The 24016-nt window shown below is 54.0% G+C and overlaps 2 protein-coding genes across 2 annotated transcripts in view; both read left to right on the top strand.

Moving 5' to 3' along the window:
• Positions 1 to 12454, top strand: part of LOC107121681 (NACHT domain- and WD repeat-containing protein 1-like) — a 48087-nt gene extending 35633 nt beyond the window's left edge. The window contains exons 29-41 of the mRNA XM_015424648.1: positions 272 to 361; positions 2703 to 2821; positions 4468 to 4675; positions 4977 to 5093; positions 5416 to 5654; positions 7192 to 7375; positions 7478 to 8219; positions 9240 to 9409; positions 9861 to 10034; positions 10578 to 10670; positions 10792 to 10886; positions 11263 to 11467; positions 11552 to 12454. Coding sequence (XP_015280134.1) covers positions 272 to 361; positions 2703 to 2821; positions 4468 to 4675; positions 4977 to 5093; positions 5416 to 5654; positions 7192 to 7375; positions 7478 to 8219; positions 9240 to 9409; positions 9861 to 10034; positions 10578 to 10670; positions 10792 to 10886; positions 11263 to 11467; positions 11552 to 11782 — 2667 coding nt within the window. The 3' untranslated portion in view covers positions 11783 to 12454. The remainder of the gene's footprint in view (positions 1 to 271; positions 362 to 2702; positions 2822 to 4467; positions 4676 to 4976; positions 5094 to 5415; positions 5655 to 7191; positions 7376 to 7477; positions 8220 to 9239; positions 9410 to 9860; positions 10035 to 10577; positions 10671 to 10791; positions 10887 to 11262; positions 11468 to 11551) is intronic.
• A 9012-nt stretch (positions 12455 to 21466) lies between these two features.
• F2RL3 (coagulation factor II (thrombin) receptor-like 3) lies at positions 21467 to 23799 on the top strand. Its single transcript, XM_015424646.1, has 2 exons — positions 21467 to 21554; positions 22549 to 23799. Exons 1-2 carry the CDS (start codon positions 21467 to 21469, stop codon positions 23619 to 23621), a joined length of 1161 nt encoding a protein of 386 aa, XP_015280132.1. The 3' UTR covers positions 23622 to 23799.
• The last annotated feature ends 217 nt before the right edge of the window (positions 23800 to 24016 follow it).

Genomic DNA, 24016 nt, shown 5'->3' with positions numbered 1-24016 from the left:
AGAATGCCCTTGACATTCTGGGGTGGGGTAGGCAAGAGAATTCATAAAGTATCTGGACTGGAAAATGTTACCGTTCGTGGCCCCCTTTTGTGTTGGATTTGGAAGGGAGCAGTGGGGGGGGGCACAATTGCCTAGCAAGGAGCTGCTTTGGCGTTTTTGGGGAGGGAAGTCGATGTAGTCCATTGCCTTTGCAGGTTGTGTAGAACACAAAACATTAAGAAGTTGAAGCATAAAGAGAATGCTGAGACAGGCACTGTCTTTCTCTCCACAGAAGAAGATGAAGCTGCGAGGGACTAAGGACCCGTCAGTTGCAACCGTGGGAAAATACGGGACTCTGCAGGAGTTCTCCTTCTTTGACAAGGTCTGCTGGTCAGGCGTGAGAGGGGACAAGGGGATTGCAGCTTACTGGCAGAGCACCTGCTTTGGAAGCTGAATGTCCCTGGTTCAGTCCTTGGCATGTCCAGATAAAGATGATGGCTTATTTTCTTAACTTAAGAATACAAGAGCCCTAGTGGTCCATCTAGTCCAGCATCCTGTTCCATCCAGTAGTCAACTAGTTCTGGAGGACCAATAAACCACGTAGAAGCTGAGGTTTTTTCCTCCTCCTGCTTCCCAGCACTGGCGTTCACAGGCTGACTACTTTTGTATATAAAAGCTCCCTTTACTCACTGTGGTTAGTAGCTACTGATGGGCCTCTCCTCCATGCATCTGTCTAATCCCCTTTTGAAGCATCTGTGCTCGTGGCCGACGCAACCTGTACTGGCAGCCAGTTCCATAATTTGATTACTTGTGTAAAGAAGCGTTTTTTGGTCCATCCAGTATTTGTTGCCCATCAAATTCCTCCAGTGCATTTATAAGAGAAGAAGAAGTAGTTCTGTCCGCTTTCTCTACCTCGTGCAGAATTTTAGAGCTCTCTGTCCTCTCCCCACTCAGCCGTCTTTTCCCTAAACAGAATAGTTCCAGACTCTTCAGTCTTTCAGTGTTATAAAGTTGCTTCAGCCCACATCTTGGTTGCCCTTTCCTGTACTTTTTCCAGCTTTGCATTCTCTTTTGAGACACAGTCACCAGTTTTACTTTCAGTCCCTTTCCTAGTAAACCCCAGTACGGAGTTTGACTTTTGTCACCATAATGACACACCAAGTTGACATTTCTGCCAGTTCAGATCCCATCCCCATATCTGAAGTCAGGATTTTTTGTTCCAGTGTGCATCGGCTGACGCACTGAGCTTCATTTGCCACGTTGTTGGCTCACTCAACTTAGTGAGATCCTTCTAGAGCTCTTCGCAACCCAACTTGATTTTCACCCACCAGAATAATTTGGTAAACATGGCCACTACATTGCTGAAACTCCCCCCACCCCCCTCAGTTTGAGATCATTTATGAACCGTTTCCACTGACCAATCAGGGCAGTTCCGCTATAGAAGGCAACTTCTTTGCTCAGCGGCAGAGCAACTGCTTTGCAAGGTGACGGTTTGGTCCCCTGTGAAAGGACTTCTGGCGGCAGGTGTTGGGAAAGAACCAGGGCCAGAGCTGAATAGCACTGGGCTTGCATGGACCACTGGCCTGGAAGGCAGGGCTGCTTCCAGTATTCATAAACATTTGGGGATGTCCCGTGGCTTAGTGGCAGAGCACCTCATCTGCATGCAGAGAATATCTGTGGTGCAGCCCACCCAGCCCCCTTCAGCGTCTCCAGGCAGAGGTGTCAGAAAAGACCCTTCTCCCTGCGACCCCAGGGAGCCACTGCGAGGCAGAACAGACAGCAGGGTGCTGGAGAGACCCCAGCAGTCTCATCTGATGGAAGGCAGCTTCACGCGGACCCACTGGCTTAGCAGTGGCTGACTCCATGCCATCCATAGCAGGCATCTTAGTACCAGGCAGTCCCAAAGCATTGGTGTGTATGGCAACATCTCAAAAGAACAGCACCATCAGTAGACTGGGAAATATTTCACTGCTAGCCCTGTTGCTGCTGCAAGATACGAACCCAAAGGGAGCTGCTCGAGAGCCCTTCAGTGATGCTTTGGATGTGAAGCTGGAGCGGGTCAGGAGCTGCAGGGAGCTTATTTTCTCTTACTTATTTAGAACGTTTCTATGCTTTCTAAAGACCTGCTCACGGACGTTCACGAAGTAAAATACAGTAACAAATATAAAAATAGCATCAAAAGTATTGTTAAAATGAACAAAACCATTAAAAAGCCAGCCATAAGACCCACGCACGTTTGCTTGTTGTGGGGAAAATAGAGTGGGGTATCTGGGTTGACTTTAAAGGGCCCCCCGGCTGGTTTTGCAAGATGCGGTCTTGCCAGTGTGAATAGTAGCTGGGCTGTTTAGGCTGCATACATCCCTCAAGGGGGTAGCGATGGTATCTGGGCTTGTGTAGTGTAGGGACTACCTGGGGGTGCAGAGGGATTTGGCCAGAAAGGAGCCCCAAGCAGAAGCAGGCCTGGGGGGGGGGGCTCAACAGGAAGTAGGGAACACCCAGGAAGAGGCTGCTGGGCATGGAGCCACCAGTCCTGGCTGGAACTCCTGCAGGCCAAAGGGATCCAAGATTGTTGGGCCTGGCTGGGCCTGGTGGGCTCCCTAGCTGTGGCCACCACCACTAGTGCAAAAGGCAGGGTGTGTGGAGGAACAAGTCTTCCTGGGCACAGGTTTGCACCGCCCCCTAACCAGGCAAAGGTGCCACGTACTTTCTGGTCTTGTCGGCAGGTGCGCAGAGTCCTCAAGAGCCAGGAGGTCTATGAGAACTTCCTCCGCTGCATCGCTCTCTTCAACCAAGAGCTGGTGTCGGGCTCTGAACTTCTGCAGCTGGTCACCCCTTTTCTGGGGTAAGAAGACTTTTTGCAAATTCTTTTTCTTCAGCTGGCAAGATGTCTGTTAAGTTTGGCAAGGGCTGTGCTTCCCTTCAGATAGACTCAGACCTCTCGAAAAGATCTCTCTTTGGGCCAGACAGTGGGAGGGCTTCCTCAGTGTGTGGAAAGTCCTCTGTAGGTGAACAGGTCACGTTTCTGCCCCCACTTGATCCTTGCCCTCTGTTCTGTGGCTTCTAACGGCTTTTGTCTGAGAGCTCTCTACACAGGGGTAAACAAGTGTGTGTGTGGGTGCTGTGTTGTTCATTCGCACAGTTGAGTCTGACTCTTCGCAACCGCATGAACCACATCACACCAGGTGCTGTAAATTCATCCTACTCAGTACAATTACTGTCCAAGTGGTAGTAATTAAAATAATAGAATAATAACAATTAAACAAAGTAACAATTAAAAATAGTAGTAGAAAATAGCTAGTTGCTATTGATGAATAAAACCAATAGAAAATTTGGCCCAAGTTCTCAGAACTGACAACACATACAACAAAGGCAAGAACAATCATGAAAAATTTCAGAAATAAAAGCCGGGGTGGGATGGGGTGGGAGCCAGTTTGGTGTAGTGGTTAAGAGCGCAGACTACAATCTGGGTTTGATTCCCCACTCCTCCACATGCAACTGCTGGGTGACCTTGGCCAAGCCACAGTTCTCTCAGAGCTGTTCTCTCAAGAGCAGTTCTCAGTCAGAGCTCTCTCAGTTCCACCTACCTCACAGGGTGTCTGTTGTGGGGAGGGGAAGGGAAGGAGAGCGTGACCTGCTCTGAGTGAAGGGCGGGGTATAAATCCAATCTCCTCTTCTTAAAGGACCGGCAAAGTAAAAATATTGTTGCCTGGCATCAGCAGCCATGGCACCAGGCAACTTTCTGTGGGGAGGATATTCTAAAGTTGGGGTGCCACCACAATAAAGGTCCTGTATGCAGTCTCCTTTGGGAGAAGATAGCCTTTGATTAGTAGCGAAAGCAGCTCCAGATTGCAGCAGGGGATTGTTATTGATCCAGTCAAAAAGGAGGAAAGGGTCTGGCCAGTGAGAACATCAAGGAGTATGAGTTGCAGTGTTCCCTAGTGGTTGGAACAGGAGACTCCGGTTTGATTCCTTCTGCAGCCACGCACTTCAGCCATGGTGACTTGGATCATCTTTTATCGTTCACCACCCTGGGCACCCTAAACTGGATGGAAAGGCGACTTGAGACTGTTCTAAATAAATAAAATACTTCCCCTCACAGAGGAGTTGTGAAGATAAAACAGGGAGGGGATGGCTTCACCACCCTGAGATAAAACGGGATGGATGGGATTGTTTTGTTGGCTGTGTCCCCCCGTAATCTTCACGACTGATGGGTGCTTAGCGCTGGCACTCTGGCAAAGCAGGCTGTTACCTAGAAGAAGAAGAAGAGGTTGGATTTATACCCCACCCCCTTCACTACCCAACGGAGTCTCAGAGCGGCTTACAAGCTCCTTTCCCTTCCTCTCCTCACAACAGACACCCTGTGAGGCAGGTGGGGCTGAGAGAGCTCTGACAGAAACTGCTCTTTTTTCAAGAACAGCTCTGGCAGAACTATGCCACTGGATCCTTGTGCAGAATAAAGTTTCCTTTTTTTTTTCTTTTCCTTTTTAGGAAATTCCCTGAACTCTTTGCCCAGTTCAAGTCCTTCCTGGGTGTGAAAGAGCTCTCCTTTGCCTCCCCGCTGAGTGACCGCTCTGGGGACGGGATGTGCCGGGAGATTGACTACGCCTCCTGCAAGCGCATCGGCTCCAGCTACCGGGCCCTCCCCAAGACCTACCAGCAGCCCAAGTGCAGCGGCAGGACGGCCATCTGCAAGGAGGTAGGTGGCCCAGGCCGGCCCCGTCTCGTCAGATCTTGGCAGCTCAGCGGGATCGATCCTGGCTGGCCCCCAAGGAAGACCAGGGTTCTTGTGAGGAGGCCGGGAGCGGCAAACCACTTTGGTTGGTCTCCTGCCTCGAAAATGCCACAAGGCCGTGACTGGCCTGCGCTCCCCACCACCGCCGGGCCACTTCCACTGCCTGAGGGTGGCTAGCCGTGTCTCGGATCGTGGGAGAGCAGCTAGCCGTGGGGTTTGCCCCAGGAGAAGTCAGGTCAGAAGCTGCTGGTTCTCGGCTCTACAGGTGCTGAACGACACGTGGGTCTCGTTCCCCTCCTGGTCTGAGGATTCCACTTTTGTGAGCTCCAAGAAGACACCCTATGAAGAGCAGCTGCACCGCTGTGAGGACGAGCGGTTTGAGGTACAATGGGGGCAGCCTCTTCCCTTTCCCCCACCCAGTGCCTTTTGGAACGGGGAATGATCCGAAGCGAGCTCTTCAGTTCTGTGCTTCGGTTTGACTGGCATCCTTGCTGTCCCCAAAGTCTGGCCTGTAGGAGGCGGCTGGTGGTGAGCCAACTTCTTCCCACCATCCCGATCAGATCAGTGCTGCTTAAGCATCTGGGAAAAAGACGGCTTCATCGCGCGCCCTTGACCCCACCGTCCGGGGAGTTGGGGTCATCAGAGGCTCTCTGACCGGCCGCTCCTGCTCGCCTTTCCCGCCTCTCATGATTCACTTTCCACAGCTGGACGTGGTCCTGGAGACCAACCTGGCCACCATCCGGGTGCTGGAAAGTGTGCAGAAAAAACTGTCCCGCATGTCGCCAGACGACCAGGAGAAGTTCCGGCTGGATGACTGTCTGGGTGGCACTTCAGAGGTGATCCAGCGCCGGGCCATCTACCGCATCTATGGTGACAAAGCCCCAGAGATCATTGAGAGCCTGAAGAAGAACCCTCTTACTGCAGTCCCTGTCGTCCTGAAGAGGTAACCGGGTCCTTGGCTCTCCCTTTCGTGAAATCCGGGGGCTGTCGTTGGGTTCTGCTTGTCTTGGGCCCAGGTGCCTGAGCTTCCGGAGTCATCTGTCTTGATGGGGCACTGCTTCCGTCGTTCTTCCTTTGGTGCGGGGGGGGGCATATAAACAGGTCCCTCATAATCTGTTGCATACTATAGGGTTTATTTTATATTTTTATTGGTTTTTGTAAATAGTGATAACATTGATACAACAAATGGTTACATAACTGCTTAAAAGTGAATATAACACAATGTGTAAGCTATATCATTACAGCTCTTGTACATACAGTACATGTTTTCATTTTTGGGGGATGTTTTCAATCTGTCCAATGTAACATAACCATTTCCCCCCCCCTTTTATATATATTAAGCTAGAACAAAAATAAACAAACAAATAAAGCAAAAAAGGAACAGAAAGGAAAAGAATTCCTAGTCGGTAATACAAACATTTTGACTTTAAATCCATTTGTGGTACTGGGTCCATTCGGAAGAGATAAATTGTTGTTGAGACAAGTAGTCAAGCACTGGGTACCATTTGTCTGTGAATATTGTTAGTGTCGGCTTCTGAGACAGGAAATTTAGTGTATTTGTGACTGCATCCATTAAGTAATGGCTCCATAATTTCTTAAACCACGCCTCAATACTGGGTGCTTTATTATCCTTCCAGTATGATGCAATTGCAGTTTTCGCTGCATCCAACATGACTTCCACCGTAGCTTATCTTTTGGCCAGGTATTTAAAAATAAAACCTCGGATGTCAACGGAATTTGTGTTACACAGAGAGATGTGAAGGCCCAGACTGGGCGGGGGCGGGGGATACACAGAAATTTTGGAAATTTGGGGGAGTCCTGAAAAAAAATCCTCCCATGAAATATTTTCTTTTAGATGAGCATGCTTGTAGTCATAGACTGCTCTTAAATCCAAGATGCGGTTCCAAACCTAAACAGATACCAAATCTTCATGAGGAGAGTGTGCAGGGCTTTCATTGTTTTTCTACTGTTGCATGCTTTGCTGTTCTTAGACCTGATTCCACCCTAGTGGTTGACCTTTTTATCTTTCCCTCAGACCACTGTGACCCATACCCACAGATTAGCTATTAAGTCGCTAGTTTCACTAAGGTAACAGAGTAAATCAGTGTGCAGATTTCTCTGTCGTCTTGGATATATTTGCAGTTTTGCTTGTAGAAAATTGAGGCATTTCTAACTTAAATTCCATGGTATGTCCAGTATTTCAATTTTGTATACTAAGTAAGTTATGATGCATTTTATGTTGTTGAAGCAATAAAATTGGCTTAGGTTTGACAGGACAGTAAGCGTTGCATGTATTTCAATTATTCCCAATATTTCTGGTGTTTTTCTGGAAAAAAACCCCCAAACCCTGCATGTTTTTCATGGCTTTCAAAATTTGTGGAAACGTTACACTTCTAGTTCTCCTGTCTGGTCTCAGGCCGTGTTTTTCTCCGGCCGTGGCCTGGCTTTTCCTCCTTGGGGCTTTCCATGCTCTGTTGCAGGCTGAAGGCCAAGGAGGACGAGTGGCGCGAGGCCCAGCAAGGCTTCAACAAGATCTGGCGGGAGCAGTATGAGAAGGCCTACCTGAAGTCCCTCGACCACCAGGCCGTGAACTTCAAGCAGAACGACACGAAGGCCCTGCGCTCCAAGAGCCTGCTCAACGAGATCGAGAGCGTCTACGACGAGGTGTGTGTCTGCGTGTGGTTGCACTGGGGGGGGGATTTGAGTCCGTTGCGGCAGGCGGGGAGGGCAGCTGTTGACCTCTGCTCTTTCGGGCCTCCTCTTCAGCACCAGGAGCAGCACTCCGAGGGAAGGGGAGCAATGAACGAGCCGCACCTCATCTTTGTCTACGAGGACAAGCAGATCCTGGGCGACGCGGCTTCCCTCATCACCTACTACGTGAAACGGCAGCCGACCATCCAGAAGGAGGACCAGGCCACCATCCGGCAGATTGTCCAGCGCTTTGTTCCTGACCTGTTTTTCTCACAGCTGCCCGAGCACCCTGTTCCAGAAGAGCTCCCCAGTGAGGAGAAGGGCGGCCTCAAGGCCGCCCCTCTGGACACGCGTGACTTGCGGAAGCGGAACGCCACGGGCCCCCAGCCCAGCCCCCTGGAGAGCAAGGCGCCCGCCGTGGAGGCGCATGAGCTGCGGAAGAGGCCTGTCCCGGGGCCCCCTCCCAGCCCCCTGGAGGAGAAGCCGCCTGCCCCGGAAGGAGGCCATGAGCTGCGCAAGAGGAACCCCCCACCGGGGCCGCCCACGAGCCCTGCCAGCGCCAAGGGGGCCCCTCCCCGCCCCCTGGGGCCCCATCGCTCGCTGGATGACGTCTACACGCTCTTCTTTGCCAACAACAACTGGTACTTCTTCCTCCGCCTCCACCAGACGCTGTGTGCCAGGCTGCTCAAGATTTACCGCCAGGCGCAGAAGCAGCTTCTGGATTACCGGACGGAGAAGGAGAAGGAGAAGCTCCTTTGCGAAGGCCGGAAGGAGCGCTCAAGCGACCCCGCCCTGGAGCTGAGGCTGAAGCAGCCAAGTAAGCCGCTCGTGCAGCTCTGGGGGCTCGGGGCGCCCTGGGGGGGGGGGGATGGGGAGAGCTGTTTACGTTGCCCCAGGACCTGTAGTAGAGACTTGGCGGCAGTGCTCCCTCTAAGCCGAGTTAGCGTGAGCGAGCTCAGTTTTTTAGCCTCCGGTTCACACACTTTTGTCTGAGCTGAGGAAGGGACGACTCCAGAGCACACTAATTTATGCAGTAGCCAAATCGCTGGCTCACAGCTTTCATGCCAGTAGCTCACAAAGGAGAATTTTTGTTCACAAGGCTCCACGGCTTAGAGGGAACATTGCTTGGTGGGCGACATGAGGTCCTCCTCTCAGCTCTGAAGGCTTTCTGGTTGGTGCCTCTCGGTCTCGAGCATCCGAATTTGGAAACTTAGATCCTCTTATGGAAAACCTTTGTGTGTGTGCGTGTGTGTCCCTCTCGCCCCGTTCCCCCCAAATCTTTCCTGGAGTCCGGTTTGTTTGTGTGGCAAACGGCATCATCCAGCTTCTGATGCAGAATTTCCTTTCCTGAGTGTTTCAGCTTTTCAGCCTTGGTGTCGAAGAGCAAAGCCGAGAGGCAGGTGGGTCAAGGGGACCGAGGCAGCTGCTGTCCATCTGCCGCCGCCCCCCGGCCCCCTTTACCTCTTGATTCCACCCTAACTGTGTGAAGGCAGGGGGAAGCCAGTGAAGTGGGGAGGCATCTTGGACTGCCTTGGGGGTGTGTGTGTGAAATGCTGTCAGGGTTGTTTATGGGGCAGGGGGAGACATCAGGCTGGGGGGGATGGGCAGAGGCAGAAGATGTGGGGCATGAACGGGTCAGGCGGGGCACGCCAGTGGTTGCTGCTGACGCAAGGGTGCTGGGGCGTCTGCCAGTCTCCACTTGATGGGCAGAAGAGCTCTTGGGGTGAGCTGTCCTTTGGGAGTTCTTCTCTTCTTTTGTCCCTGACAAGCTCGCCCCCCCCACTCCCCCGGGGGTGGACCCCTGGTTCCGTGGATCACAGTGTCTCTTCCTGCCTAGGCGAGGTGGAGCTGGAGGAATATTACCCAGCATTCCTGGACTTGGTGAGGAATCTGCTGGACGGCAACATTGACCCCACCCAGTACGAGGACACCTTGAGGGAGATGTTCACCATCCACGCCTACATTGGCTTCACCATGGACAAGCTGGTGCAGAACATCGTTCGGCAGGTAATGGCAGCCGGGTGGGCGGGCAGGTGCTCTGGTGCTCGCCTCCTGTGGAAGATGAGGCCAGGCCAGGTCTCCCTGCCTGTTGCTTTGGGGCAGGCGGGGACCACAGCGAGTGGGGCACATGCTCTTCTTCAGGAGAGAGACCAGAAGCAGGAATCGGCTTGTCTGGTCTTTGGTCTGCATCTTGGCATGGGTTGTGGTCTGCCGATGGGACCCCGGAGGGCTAGACCTCGGTAGCCGCCTACCTGGGCCATTCTGAGCTGTTCCGCCTTCTGTCGGACTTGCCTGGGCAGCATTTGGGGGGGTGGGGGTCCTGCAGGCCACTTGCAAGGCACCTGTGTTAAGGGGGTGCTGTTCCTAGCAGAGCAGAACCACGGGGTCCAAGCGGCTTATTAGTGGATGAAGGCCTCCAGCCGTTGGGTCATGGTCACTTTCCCCTGTTTCTTCTCAGCTGCATCATTTGGTTAGCGATGATGTCTGCCTCAAGGTGGTGGAGCTGTACCTTAGTGAGCGGAAGCGGGGCGCAGCCGGGGGCAACCTGTCCTCGCAGTGCGTGCGGGCGGCCAAGGAGACGAGCTACCAGTGGAAGGCCGAGCGCTACATGACGGATGAGAACTGCTTCAAGGTGCAGAGCCCGCCTTCTCCTCCACTTCCTTAGGTCATGCCCTGAACCCGGATGGCCCAGGCGACTCCGATCCCATCGGATCTTAGAAGCTAAGCAGGGTCAGCCTTGGCTGGTATTTGGAAGGGCAACCTCCAAGGAATATCAGGGTCGCGACGCAGAGGCAGGCAATGGCCAACTGCCTCTGAAACGTCTCTTGCCTTAAAAACAAGTCTTGCTCGCCACCTATGGGTGTATAGTGCTAAAAGAGCTAGAACTTCTGGCTGCCGGACAATCTTCGGATCTCCTGGCTATCCTACACACAATGCCATATAATACTAATCGTAATAGTAATACTTAGGTCATATCGTTGGCTGTGTCCTCCGAGCAGTTCCTTTGGGTGACCCGCCCCTTCTCCCCCCGCCTGCAGCTGTGAACGTGACTGAGAGTGGGTGGTGGCTGGCGCCGCCCTGGTTGTTTGGCTGGTGGCCTCCAGAGCTCAGGGGTTGCCCGGGGCTCCGTCATGCACGCCTGCCGGTGCTAATGGATGTTTTCTTTTTGTGGCAGGTGATGTTCCTTCAGAGGAAGGACCAGGTGATCATGACCATTGAACTGCTGGACACAGAAGAGACCCAGACTGAAGACCCGGTGGAGGTCCAGGTTAATTTCCGCCATGCCCATACCGGGGGGGGGCGGGGGGCGGGGTTTGCAAATGTTGGTGCCTTATCAGGCTCCTTCCAGGAAGCAAAGAATTTGACCCCTCCCCCTGCATCTCCTCCAGCACTTGGCTAACTACGTGGAGCAGTACATGGGGGTGGAGGGCGCCCTGAGCGGTCAGAATGAAGGCTTCGTTTTGAAACCCGTCTTCCTGCAAAGGTGCGTGCACTGAGGGGGGCACAGAGAGAGCATCTCTTCACCCGTCTGTCCTACTCTTACGCCTCCCCCGGGCGGCTGTGGATGGATCTTCCCCAAACAAGCCCTGCCCTGCAGCTAAGATCTGACTCCTTTCTTAGCTGCTGCTTGGCTTGGCTTGGCTTGGCAGGGGGGCTGCTGCCTTGTGGGTGAAATTGAGGCAGGATTGTCTCTCTGGTGGACAGAAGGCAGCGACGGGGGTGGGGGGCAGGGGGCAGGGCTCCTGAATCAACCATAGTGGCAGATGCTGATCTCCTGGGAGGGTTTTCTGCGGGTCGCTTCTGGTGCCGGTCTTCCTGGCTAACCGCTCCAGGCTGACGTTTGCCTCTCCTCGCCTCAGGAACCTTCGGAAGTTCCGTCGCTGGCAGTGCCAGCAGGTCCAGGCCTGGCGCAACAAAGCCAAGAGCTCTTGGAAGCAGCTGATTGGGGTGGAGAGTGCCTGCAACGTGGACTGCAAGTTCAAGCTGAACACCCACAAGATGCTGTTTGTCACGAACGCGGAGGACTACATGTACCGCCGGGGGGCCCTGTCCCGGGCCAGTCGGGTGCGTCTTGGGGTTGAGGCCCTTTCCCCTGGCAGAGGGCTGCCCCGGCCGGCCTGACCCCTCTTCTCCCCGTCTGCCTTGCAGGCACAGCCCCTCGTCTTGCTGCGGCACCACCGGCACTTTGAGGAGTGGCACCAGCGCTGGCTGGGGAGGCACGTGACTGCGGAGGCCGCGGAGCTGGTCCAGGACTGGCTGATGGGGGACGAGGACGAGGACTTGGTGCCTTGCAAGACCACCTGTGAGACCACGAGCATCCACGGGGTTCCGGTCAACCGCTACCGGGTGCAGTACAGCCGCCAGCCAGCCTCTCCCTGACTGCCAGGCCTCTGGGACCCGCGTGGGCGCCGTGTATGTATCCCTGGTATTTCTCTGGCCAGCATTTTCCTTTGGGTTATATGAGAGTTGGGGACAAGGAAGGCATGTTTTTTTCCCCCACGCGGCACAGACGAGATTTGCCCTGGCTGGGCGGAACTGGAGCCCCTGTGCAAACTGGGGCTAGTCAGCAGTGTGTGCTGAGAGGGCGTTCGAACCTGCCAGAGAGTCTTTTGGCTGGAGGAAAGGGGGCCGGAGTGTGTGTTGAGCAAACTGGGGGCCGGAGGCACAGAGCCAAGCCAGAAAGTCTGTTTCTGGCCTGTGGGCTAAGGTTACCGGGCCTCTGGCAAGGGCCTGCCGCTCCAGCGCCGTGGGCCCGTGTGAGGCTGCCGTGAGGGCCCTTTCCCCTGTCTTTCCCTGGCTCTGGTCCGTGGCCTCTGCTTCCGTGTAATTCCGGCAGCTGTTCCACGTCATAGGACAACTGGTGAACCGCCAGCCCTGCGGTGTTTGCACAAAGGGAGGAGGGTGCTGTTCTGTCAGGGCTCGGAGAAGGTCGGGATCGGCTTGCAACCTGGTGGGGCTGCTGACCCTCTTTTCCCGATTGCTGGTGCAAATACGATGTGCTCAGTGGGTTTCAAAGGGCCTGGTGGATCCCCTCAACACTCCGGTAGCCGCCCCCCCCCCCGTTCCCCCCCCCCCCCCGTGCCTCTTTTTCAAAGTTTATTAAGGCAGCACGAGAGGATCCCCTGCCAGGGGGAAAGACGGGACCAGCGTCTCAGTGATGCCGGAATCTTCAGAGAGCAGGGCTGGTCCCCCACTATTGCCCACCCAGTTTGTGATGGGGCGGGGCAGGGGGGGGAGGTAGTCCTTGCACAGTGAGAGCTTCGTTCTGTAAGATAGTCCATGGGAGAAGCTCAATCCTCGTCAGCAGCAGCCACCGGCCTCCCCCTACTCAGCAGAGAAGGAGCTCGTGGTGCTTGTCGGCACTTGCATACGGGGCGGGGGGGGGGAGCAGTAGAACTCCATTTTCCCTGCCCGGGGAACGAAGGGGAAGGCGTCCAACACCTGACGGAGGTTAGACCCCGTGCTGTGCACATCGTGGACCCGCCCCCTCCCCCTCCTGCCTCTTCCTCCATTTCCCAAGCAGAGAGAACCAGCGGTGCCAAATTCTCGTTTACCACCAAGGACTTCATGCTAGCTTGTGGCTTGGCTTGTGTTTTGCGGTTTGGGGGGGGGGCATTGTGAGGTTTGTGACTCCTGTCCTCTTCTCCTGTTCCACCCCACGCCACTCCCCTCCCCACCCCTTCCCCTCTCTTTTAGAAGTGTACTTTGGGCCATTGTTACGTGTCCTTAATTTTATATCCAGATTAATTTATAATCTTGAGTGGATCAAGTAAGCATGTGGCTGCCTCATCCCAGATGCGGTAGCTGGGAGGGCCACGGCTGGAGAACAGGAGGCGGTTCTTCCCTTTTCTGGAGGATCTCTGGCTTGGGGGGGGGGGATGCTTGTCTTTGCTTGGCCAACTCGTCTGAATGTAGTTTCTTTTTTTAAAAAAAATATTTATTTGCACATCAAGTAAAATAAAATATTCATTTTGAAACAGGGCGACTCCTGTCTGTCTTTGTCACGTTATGAATTGGCTTTAGATCAGCTGTACAGTTGACATCGTGGCCCCTGGGGCAAGCTCGCAGGAGGCCGGTCTGTCAGCCGTCCAAGCGCCCTGGCTTCACTCGGGCAGCACCAACGCAGCCAGCATTCGGCTTCTTTCTCGGGGTTGGGGGGGGGGAGGCTCTCTCCGGCACCCGCGAACCACCTGGATCCTTCCACTGGAGGTGAATTGGAGACTTACACCAGCTCAGCAATGGAGCCGTAGAGCTTTTGCAGGCGGGGAGCCCTCTGGCACTCTGCCCGGTGGCAGACGTACGACCCGAGGAGTGGACGTGGGAATTCTGCAGCAGGCTGAATTGGGGCTCTTGTGGTGGGTGGGGGGGCGTCACAGCCGGTCCTGCCTGCTGTGGTGCTTCTGCATCTGGCTCTGAGTCTGGTGCTGTTCAGAGAATTCCTTTCGCTGGAAGAGTCCACAGGGAGCCAGCTGGGCTCTGACGCGCAAAGGGGAGCCGACCTCTGTCAGCAAGGCCGTTGCCATTGAGGCCGCCTTGAACTGCCTTCTGGTCCTCTTGCAGATCCCCGGGGATTCATGGAGACTAGTGTGTGGGGGGGTGGCCCTCCCTTGCACACTGCCCGAGGCACTTGAGAGAGCATCTCTCCCTCCTCTACGGCCCAGGCTGCTGGCTCGGATCAAAAAACGTCTCTAACGCAAGTTTGCCTGTCTGCACTGGAAGCCACTGGGGAGAGGGGAGCAGAATCCTTTGTGAAGGCCGCTCCGAAGTCCGGTCCCTGAGCAGAAAGCGCCTTGGCAAACACTCCTTAGGAAAGAATAGCCCCTCCCCTCCCACCAGCAGAGCCACTGGCTGTAGCCCAGGGGGAAACCCTCTCCCGTCAGTGTAGCACTGAAGAACACTCTCGTTCCCCACGCCTGCATTTGGCTGCATTCATTCCCCCCTAATCTCGCCTCACCATCAACAGGACCAGAAGCCGGCAGAAGGATGTCAAGGGAGGCCATGTCTCCTTGGCCAGAGAGGCACTGCGGGGTAGTGGTTAGCGTGGGACTAAGATCTAGGGCTTCCTCCCCACTTGCTGGGTGACCTTGGGCCAGGCACACCCTCTCCGCCTAACTGAGTTCTCATTGTGAGGATAAAGAGGAGGAAAGCCCGAACCACGTGAGCTGCTTTGGGTCCCCGCTGGGGAGGAAGGGAGGATATAAATAAAGCAAGGAAGTAGAAATAAGTGGTTGGTCCCTCCACCACCACCACGCTTTGTGGCCGCGCCCCTCCGTCTCCCCTTGGCTTGCACCGCACATCAGTGGCCAGCAGGCTCTCTTCCACGGCTTCTGGCAGCAGCTGCACTCACCCCCCCCCCGGCCTGCTGCAGGGAGGGGGGAAACCGTGTCTGTGTCTGTCATTACCGGGCTTTGCAAGCCCCTGGGAATTTGCCACCTTCAAACACCCGCCCCCCAATGCCCATTCTGGAACATGAGGCTTGGCATTGTTGTGCTTTGATCTGAACTGGTTTGGCCCCTTTGGGACGAAAAGCGGCTTCCTTGCACGTGTCTGTCCTCGTCATGCTCTCCAGCAGTTGCTCAAGTTAGCCTGACCTGCCCTCCAAGGGGGACGTCCCTGTGTCCAGGGCTAACGTGGCTGGGCTATGGCTGGGGCAGAAGGAACCAAAGGCCTGCTGGGTCGTTGGGCATGGACCTCTGACTTTCTGCAGCTTTCTGTCTGAAGAGACTGGCACAAAGAGGATTTTCCCCCCAGGCCGCACGCTGTACAGAGAGGAGACACAAATCAAGGTGGAACGACTGTCCGTGAAATCACAGATTTCGACCAAGCCAGCCTTCCAGCCACGCCCCTCGATCCCCTGTTCCTCTGGCCCTTGGGGCTGGTGAACTGAAAACGGCTGACAATGGAGGATGGAATGAGTAGAGCTGTCCCCAGCAGTTCCAGCCTATTTCCACAGGTCACTGACTATACCAAACATCGTCCTCCTTTTCGAACCAAACCTACATTCAAAGAGGGACGTCTATCCCAAAAAGTTCACCTTTCCAAAACTGTGTCTCTCCACCTTTCCTGAAGCACTACAACCTGCAAGCTGCAAAATTCTCTCTTGACTTGTGAATCCACATTTATGGGCACGGAGAAGAGCACGACAGAAATGGTGGGAAACAGGGCTATTTTTGGGCAGGAATGCACAGGAACGGAGTTCCGGCTGGCTCCTGAGTTAGCCATGCCCAGCAGGAACTCATTAGCATAATAGGCCACACCCAACAGCAGAAACTCATTAGGGTTGGCTACATTAGGGGTGTGTGGCCTAACATGCAAAGGAGTTCCTGCTACGAAAAAAGGCCCTGGGTTTTGACAACAAACAAGGTAAACAGAATAAGAAGCAAAAGGTGGGTGTGGCTGGATGACCACACTTCTGGTAACATGGGGGTGTGGCCTAATGTGCTAACGAGCAGTACTGTCAGGGGTGTGGCCTAATATGCTAATGAATTTTGCTGTTGGGTGTGGCCTATTATGCTAATGAGTTCCTGCTGGGCTTTTTCTACAAAAAGAGCCCTGGTGGGAAATATATTCTTTTGGGTGTGTGTGAGGGTTGTTTTACCAAATCCAGGAAGTACACCAAAATTATTTAACCAAGGCTCCTGCAAAGAGGAAATAGCAACATTACTTGGTACACTGCCAGATTACTTGGTACAAAGGGAATGAGCTGTTGGACTAGCCACTGGGCTGTCCTCCCCTTCAAGAGCCAATCAATCGGCCGGGGTGGGGGGAGCAGGCAGCCCTGGCAAATCTTTCCAAGCACGCCCAGCCCTGCAGGGACCATTCATTAGTACCCAGTAGCTTTAGAAGTTTACCCAATGACAAAAGTCCTCCCCAAGTCCTAAACTAGCCATCATGCCTTCCTTTAGATTAGGCATGATTCTACTCACCTTTCTATCAAGCCAGATTTAAATCTCAATCCTATCAATTGTTTTTAAAGTATCAGTGATGTAGAATGCAGTGACCCGGGTGCCACTAGTTTGCAGTTGCAAAGAAGCATGTCTCTGCTATTCCAAGCTCCCTTGCAGGACATATGTAATAATTTGACATCTCATCCATACATTAAAATGGATGCCAGTCCTGTAAATTAACATTCAGGAGAGACAAGAAAGGGACATGCAAAGAGCATCTAATTTCCCCCTCTGGACGCCTTTCCCACACTATTTTCTCTCTTCCTCCCTTTTCCCTGCATCCCGTGTACAAATCTACTGTTGGGCTGGATCCAGGTGGCTTTTTTCTCTCCCTCTTATTACAGCCATCAGCTCATAGAGCTTCTTTATGTGCCAGAATGCCCTTTTTGGCCATCTGTGGGGAGACACCTCCTTTCTAAGGCCTGCCTGCTGCAGAATTAGATATAATGAACTTAGACTCTCAATTTTCTCATACAAACTGGAAATGCTGATAGAATATTATTTGCAGCTGTCGACGTTTTAGTACTTATTCCTGATGGAATAAACTGAGCATGTAAGATAGAAGTCAGAAGGACTAATGGGTGCCCCTTCCTGGACCTAGAGCTTTGTTACTTTTCAAAGCAGCAGTAGATTGCTTGATTTAACGTGCAGATATAGGCTTATCAAGAAATATCCGGTATGCTTTAGAGGGGTTTTTTTCTTCTTGTTTTTTAACATTTAAAAAAACCCTGGGTTTTTGGACTGATCAGCAAAGATCAATGGGTATATGAAAACAAATGGGGAAAACATGGGGCAGTTAATATATTGGAGAGAGCCCGTGTGGTGTGATGGTTACAAGGGAGGATGAAATGGGAGGGAGAGCCAGACATGTGTTGCCTGGAGCTGCTGGCAGAAAGAGCAGGATAAAGGTGTCCTAAGTAGAAGAAGAGATTGGATTTATACCCCGCCCTTCACTACCCAAGGGAGTCTCAGAGGGGCTTACAAGCTCCTTTTCCCTTCCCCTCCCCACAACAGACACCCTGTGAGGTGGGTGGGGCCGAGAGAGCTCTGACAGAAACTGCTCTTTTTCAAGAACAGCTCTTGTCAGAACTATGGCTTGCCCAAGGTCATCCAGCAGGTGCAAGTGGAGGAGTGGGGAATCAAACCCGGATCTCCCAGATTAGAGTCCGTGCACTTAACCACTACACCAAACTGGCATGAGAATTTATAGAACAACGTTTGAGTCCAGTGGCACCTTTAACTCCAATAAAGTTTAATTCAGGGTACAAACTTTCGTGTGCATGCATGTGCACCTGCACATGAAAGCCTCTACCCAGACTGGTGCCCCTGGATTCTAACTTTGTTCTGTTGCTTCAGAGCAGCACGGTGACCCACCTGAATATATAAAGTCTTGTTTCATATTGGCCGTAAGAACTTTATAATGTCAGTTAGTGTGTCTGACTTATCATAAGGAAGTTACCCCAACTGCTGCTGCCCAAATCTGAGTCTCTAATGTCCCAGGAACAACTAGCTGTGATATTTTTGCCAAGTTTTTCTCCGATAGAATACCAAGAATCTGAGTGTCAGTTATAACATAGGTACACCAGAAGGACTGCAGGCTGTGGAAGGTCGGTAGTTCAGCAGTTCGAGATCCGAGTGCCGCATGACGGAGTGAGCTCCTGTCTCTGGTTCCAGCTCCTGCCAATCCAGCAGTTTGAAAGCAAGAAATTGCAAGTAGATAAATAGGTACCACTTCGGTGGGAAGGTAACTGCGTTCCGAGTGCCTTGGCGTTTAGTCATGCAGGCCACATGACCACGGAAACGTCTTTGGACAGCGCTGGCTCTTCGGCTTGGAAATGGAGATGAGCACCGCAACCCTAGAGTCGGATTCGGCTGGCTTTTGAGCAAGGGAAATCTTTACCTTACACCAGAAGTAAGCCCTAATATACCACCTGGGCCACTTATGGATCTTTTTGACCCACCTTCCATGATGGCTGTGGACAAGATCCTAGGATCTGTGAAGGCCACTACTTGTACTCTGGATCCTTGCCCCCTCCTGACTGCTAACATCATGCAAGGACCACATCAACACACCCTTAACGAACTGAGTCACTAACTCAGGGCGCCTTCCCTCAGACCCTCAAAGAAGCGGCTGGTCTGCTGCTACTTAAAAACCATTCCTATAGAAAATGAAGCAGCCAATTATCTCACGGTTTCACATCTACCCTATCCAGGCAAAGTGTGTGAGAGAGCAGTAGCAAACCAACTCCAGGTCTACTTGACTAATTCATCTGCTCTGGGCCCTTCTTCAGTCTGGTTTCAGGCCAGGCTATGGAAGAGTGAGGGTGGAGCGGCAGCTTGTGGGAAACCTGTCTGGCTTAAAAAGTGAACAAATTGAAGCTGAATCCTGACAAGATGGAAGTAATGCTGGTTGGGAAGGCAGAGGCCTTGAAGGACATTGTTCCCCTCACTGTTGATGGAGTTCAGCTGACCCTTGCTGACTCAGTTAAAAGCCCTGGGGTCATATTGGGTCCAGCTTTATTACTGGAGAAGCAAGTCAATGCAGCGGCAAAAAAAAAAAGGCTTTCTACCCACTCAGCCTAAGCCGTAAGATGGCCCTGTACTTTTACGCAGCTGACCTGGCTACCGGGATCCATGCCACAGTAACATCGAGCAGAGGTCATTTCAGGGGGGGGGGGATCACAGGGGATTGCAGTTCCCCCGGGTGAGGTACGGGGGGGTGGGGCACATGATGAAGCCCCACCCCCTGCTTCCGGCCGCCCCACTTCCAGCCCTCATTCAGCCAGGAGGAGGCAGGAGAAGAGGGATGCCAGGCCCCTCATGGGGCTCGGCAGTGGACCTGCAAGGCTGGCGGCGGCGGTGGGGTGTGTGGCCTAATGACACACTTCTGGTGATGTCAGGGGGTGTGGCCTTATGACACACTTCCGGTGATGTCAGGGGGTGTGGCATATGCTAATGAGTTATGCTAATGATTTCCCTAGCTCTTTTTCTACGAAACGACCCGACATCGAGACTACTGTATCACACACTGTTCATTGGTCTCTCCTCAAAATGAACTCAGAAACTCCAGAGTCCAGAATGCTGCGGATCGACCATTAGCAGTAGCCAGATGGAGCATACAAATTACTCCCATTCTCCAGACAACTCCATTGTTACCAAGCTCCGTTTAAGATATTGCCGATCCACATGCAAAGCTCTTCACGGCCTTGGCCCCTCTCATTTACAGGCCGGCTTCTCTCCCTATGAGCCGTCCTGCCAGCAGCACGCAGGTCAGCAGGGGCTTCAGCAGCTGGCAACCAGCAAATGGACAAAACCAACCAGCGCCTGCCCGCCCATGCCCCTTCTCCCCTGTGGCTCCTGCATGGTGGGATGGGGCCTGCCCCCCCCCCCCCCCGCTTCCTGGCCTTCCTCAGCCTAGGCAAAACTGAACCCTTCGAGAGGGCTTTTCCACACAGTTCATAGGGTTGCCCTGCACCAAATTGTTTTACAAACTTGTTTGGATCAGTGATTAGGGACTTTATACCGCTGCGTACAGCTTATTGTATGTAGGATCCTATAATGTAATTTCTGTACTGCTTAATGTGTCCTGTGAATTCTTATGCTGCGCTTCCGTTTCTTTCTGGTGGTTCCAGACTTCTCCAATCCTAATGCATTTGATGGTTGAATGTCCCATCTTGCCGATGGTGCTGGCTCACGCCCTGTAATCCGCCTTGAGTCCCCGTGAGAAAGGCGGACAATATATAACGTAAATAAATAAATATTTTTGGCAGATGTGGTAAAAAGCCCGAGACCTTTTCTCATCTGGTGTGTGCGCGGGTGCATGCACATGTACACAGATGGGGATATACGTAATGTCAGTAGCCTAGTCTGCTACTGCATGTTTTGTAATCCCTGGGGTGATTTTTCTGGGGTGGTTAAAAGTGAACATCGACTAATTATGACGGCACAGAGTGAGTGTGGCTCATTGAATTTGTATGGAGCAAGGATACTGGGGCACTTTTAAAACACCTACAGAGAGGAGTTGAGCAAGAGACCAGAAAGACCATGCTGTCTCCAAGGGAACATCCTGAGTTCCTTCCTCCCCCCTTGAAGCCATTTCCTGGCTGTTATCAGGGTTTTGTGGCCGCTTCCCCTCCCCCAGTGCAGGAAGAGCTCAGGGCTGAACCATCCAGCATAGGAAGAGATTCAGCCTCAGCCTCTGACCCTGCCTTGGAAATTCCATGCAGGTGCGCTTCTGGGGGGGCATTCTCCACAACACACTTGAAGCAGCAACCCCCCCCCCCTTTAAAGAAGGCCTGTGCTGCAATGGTCCCTCTAAGCTGTGGAGCCTTGCAAGCAAAAAAACCTTGTGAGCTACCAGCATTAAAGTTGCGAGCGAGCGATTTGGCTGCTGCATAAATTAGTTTGCTCTGGAGCTATCCTCCCTCTAAGCTGTGGAGTCTTGTGAGCAAAAATTCCACCTTGTGAGCTACCGGCATTAAAGTTGCGAGCGAGCGATTTGGCTGCTGCGTAAATTAGTTTGCTCTGGAGCGATCCTCCCTCTAAGCTGTGGAGTCTCGCAGGCAAAAATTCTACCTTGTGAGCTACCGGCATTAAAGTTGCGAGCGAGCGATTTGGCTGCTGCATAAATTAGGTTGCTCTGGAGCCCTCCTTCCTGAGCTAAGACAAAAATGTGTGAGCCAGAGTCTAAAAAACTGTGAGCTGGGTCACACTAGCTTAGCATAGAGGGAACACTGCCTGTGGGCCTGTCTTCTTACGGGTCCAACCCCGCCCCCTGCTGCTTGGCTGCTCCCTCTCCCTGGTCCATGAGGATGCTGCCCACCTGTTCATAACTGGCCTGCGTTGGTCCTGGGGGGGGGGATATCTCAGGAACACCCACACCGAGACTGCAGCCAGAGGAGGGGAAGGCAAAGAGCCCAGCCTGTCCGCAAGTGACACTTCCTCTGCACCGTCACTCGTTCTTCCACGTCAAGGGGAAAAAATAGCCAGAGCCACCCTCCCCTTCTGAAGTGTGGGGTGGTGGTGGTTGGGGGTGGTCCTTGGTGTTTCCTGGAGTTAAGAGGCTGAAGCAGGAAATGACACTGGGAGCCAAACCACTCCGTAGTCCCGGAGCAGAATGGCAGGCTGCACATGGGGCCCCCGCTTTTGCCTGCTTCTTCTCGGGTGCTTGTGGAAGCTGGCCCTGGCGGCCGTGGACTATGACGGTAAGCGGCGACTTGGGGGGGGGGGGCCTTCCTGACGCGCAGAGGAGAGAACCCCGGAAGCGGCAGCTGCTTCGATGCTTACAAGCCAGCCAAACCTTAGTCCATGTGGGCAAGGCGGGCAGCTGGAGCTCTCTGTGGACCCATAATGAGCCTGTCTCATGGGACCCTCCCCTACAGAGGCCGCGTGCAGAGTGAGTGAGGATGCCCGCTGCCTTGGAGAAGACCAGCAGCTCCCTCTCTCCTGCTTCCACAAGCGACGCAAAACTGAACTATTCGGGAGGGCTTTTTCTCCAAAGGCGACAGGGCTGCACTGTGCAAAACGATTCATAAAAAGTCATTTGGATAAATTGTTAAGGACTGTGGCCTATGCGGCTGCCTACAGACTGCGATAAGCAGCCTACGGCATAATTTGGCACCGTTTAACGTGTCGTGTGAGAACGTAATGCCGTGCTTCAGGTTTCTGCTTGGTTCTCCGCCCCTGATCCTCCTGTGTTGTTTTCTGATCTGCCTCGGGGCCCGTTGAGAAAGGCAAACCAGAAAGAACACAAATAAATCCAGCGGGGGGGGGGGGGAGCGGTGCCCACAGGTGGGGAGGGCAGCTCACTCCGCTGCCCCCTGAGCAGCACTTCAAAGCATCACGACCTGTGTTCCCTCTAAGCTGAGTTAGCGTGAGCTAGCTCACAGTTTTTTAGCCTCCAGCTCACACATTTTTGTCTTAGAGCTCAGGAAGGAGGGCTCCAGAGCAAACCGATTCATGCAGCAGCCAAACCGCTCACTCACCACTTTAATGCCAGTAGCCCACAAAGTAGAACTCTTGCTCACAGGACTCCACAGCCTAGAGGGAGCATTGGTCCCGACCAGCTTTAGCTTTTAAAAAGCATGCCACAAGAGGGGAGTGTGGGGGGGGAGGGGGCCCCAGTGAAGGCCCAGCATGTTAGGGAACATCAGGCATTCCCCCCCTGCCTCTCACTAACCAGTCTCCTCCTGTCGCCAGACTACGAGCCCAACAGCACCGACGACGGGCAGCCCCACCTTTCCAACGGGCTGTGCCCACGTGCCATCCCGGGGCAGGAAGTGTGGCACAACGGCACTCTCTTCCTGACCATCCCCGCCGCGTCCCGCCTTCAGCTCAGCAGCCTGCTCATCACCCTCCTCCTGCCCTCCGCCTACACGGCCGTCTTCCTGGTGGGGCTGCCCCTGAACGGGCTGGCGCTCTGGGTGCTGGCCACCCACGTGGAGAAGCTGCCCTCCACCATCTTCCTGATGAACCTGGCCGCGGTCGACCTCCTGCTGGGGCTCCTCCTCCCTTTCAAGATCGCCTACTACTTCCTGGGCAACCACTGGCCCTTTGGCGAGGGGATGTGCCGCTTCACCACCGCGGCCTTCTACGGGAACATGTACGGCTCGATGCTCCTGCTGGCGTGCATCAGCGTGGACCGCTACCTGGGCATCGCCCACCCGTTCTTCGCCCGCTCCTGCCGCAGCCTGGCCGTCGCCACGGGCACCTGCTCTGTCGTCTGGGTGGCAGCCGTCCTCTTCGTGGTGCCCCTGACCCTCCGCCGCCAATCGTTCCCACTAAACGGAACCGTGCTCACGGTCTGCCACGACGTCCTGCCCCACGTTCAGGAGGCTGGGTACAATTACTACTACTTCCTCTGCCTCGTGGCCTGCGGTTTCCTCGCCCCTCTGCTCACCATGGTGCTCAGCTCCAGCGCGATGCTTAGGGTCCTGCTGGGCAGCGGGGAGAAGTACGCGACCGCCATCAAACTGACGGTGCTGGTCCTCTCCACCGTGGTGGCCTTCTACACCCCCAGCAACGTCCTGCTGCTCCTCCACTACGCTCACTCCTGCTCCCAGCACCAGGGGGCCCTCTACGTGGCCTACATCGTCAGCCTGGCCCTCACCACGTGCAACAGCTGCGCCGACCCCTTCGTCTACTACTACGTCTCGGAAGAGTTCCGGGCCAAGGTGAGGGCCCGCCTCTTCCACCGACGGAAGAGCTCCACTGTCTCCCTAAAGACCTCCAAGGAGACCTTGCCCCTCCGGAGCTCACACTCCCTGGTGTAAGAGAGAGAGGCGCCTCTCTCCTCCAGCCACGCTCGGGCCCTAGGGCCAGGGGAAGAAGGCGCGGAATCTGTGCTGCCGAGAGAAGACCCACGATGAGTCGGCTTCTGGCTGCAACCAGCCCTGGAGCTGCAGCGGGGATGGAGACTGTGGCCCTGGGCTGCCTTCCTCCTCCTCCTCCTGCCACACCCAGTGCTCGTTTGGCTTCTGCCAGGGACTCACTTGGGGTGGGGCTCCTAGGCTGGCCCAGGGCCCCCTTGCTGGCTCTGCTGCAGCCAAGCTCTCGCAGGGCATGTGGACGGCCAACACGGACCTCAAGGGGGCATCCCAGGAACAGGGAGCCACTAGTCCAGCCCTGGCTGACCCCAGCCTGACACTCTGGGCATGCGCAGGGGGAA

The sequence above is a fragment of the Gekko japonicus genome, unplaced genomic scaffold (genome assembly GCF_001447785.1).
Source record: "Gekko japonicus isolate JY-2015 unplaced genomic scaffold, Gekko_japonicus_V1.1 scaffold596, whole genome shotgun sequence".
In the NCBI taxonomy this organism is placed as follows: Eukaryota; Metazoa; Chordata; class Lepidosauria; order Squamata; family Gekkonidae; genus Gekko; species Gekko japonicus.
This window is presented reverse-complemented; position numbering and strand designations above follow the sequence as displayed.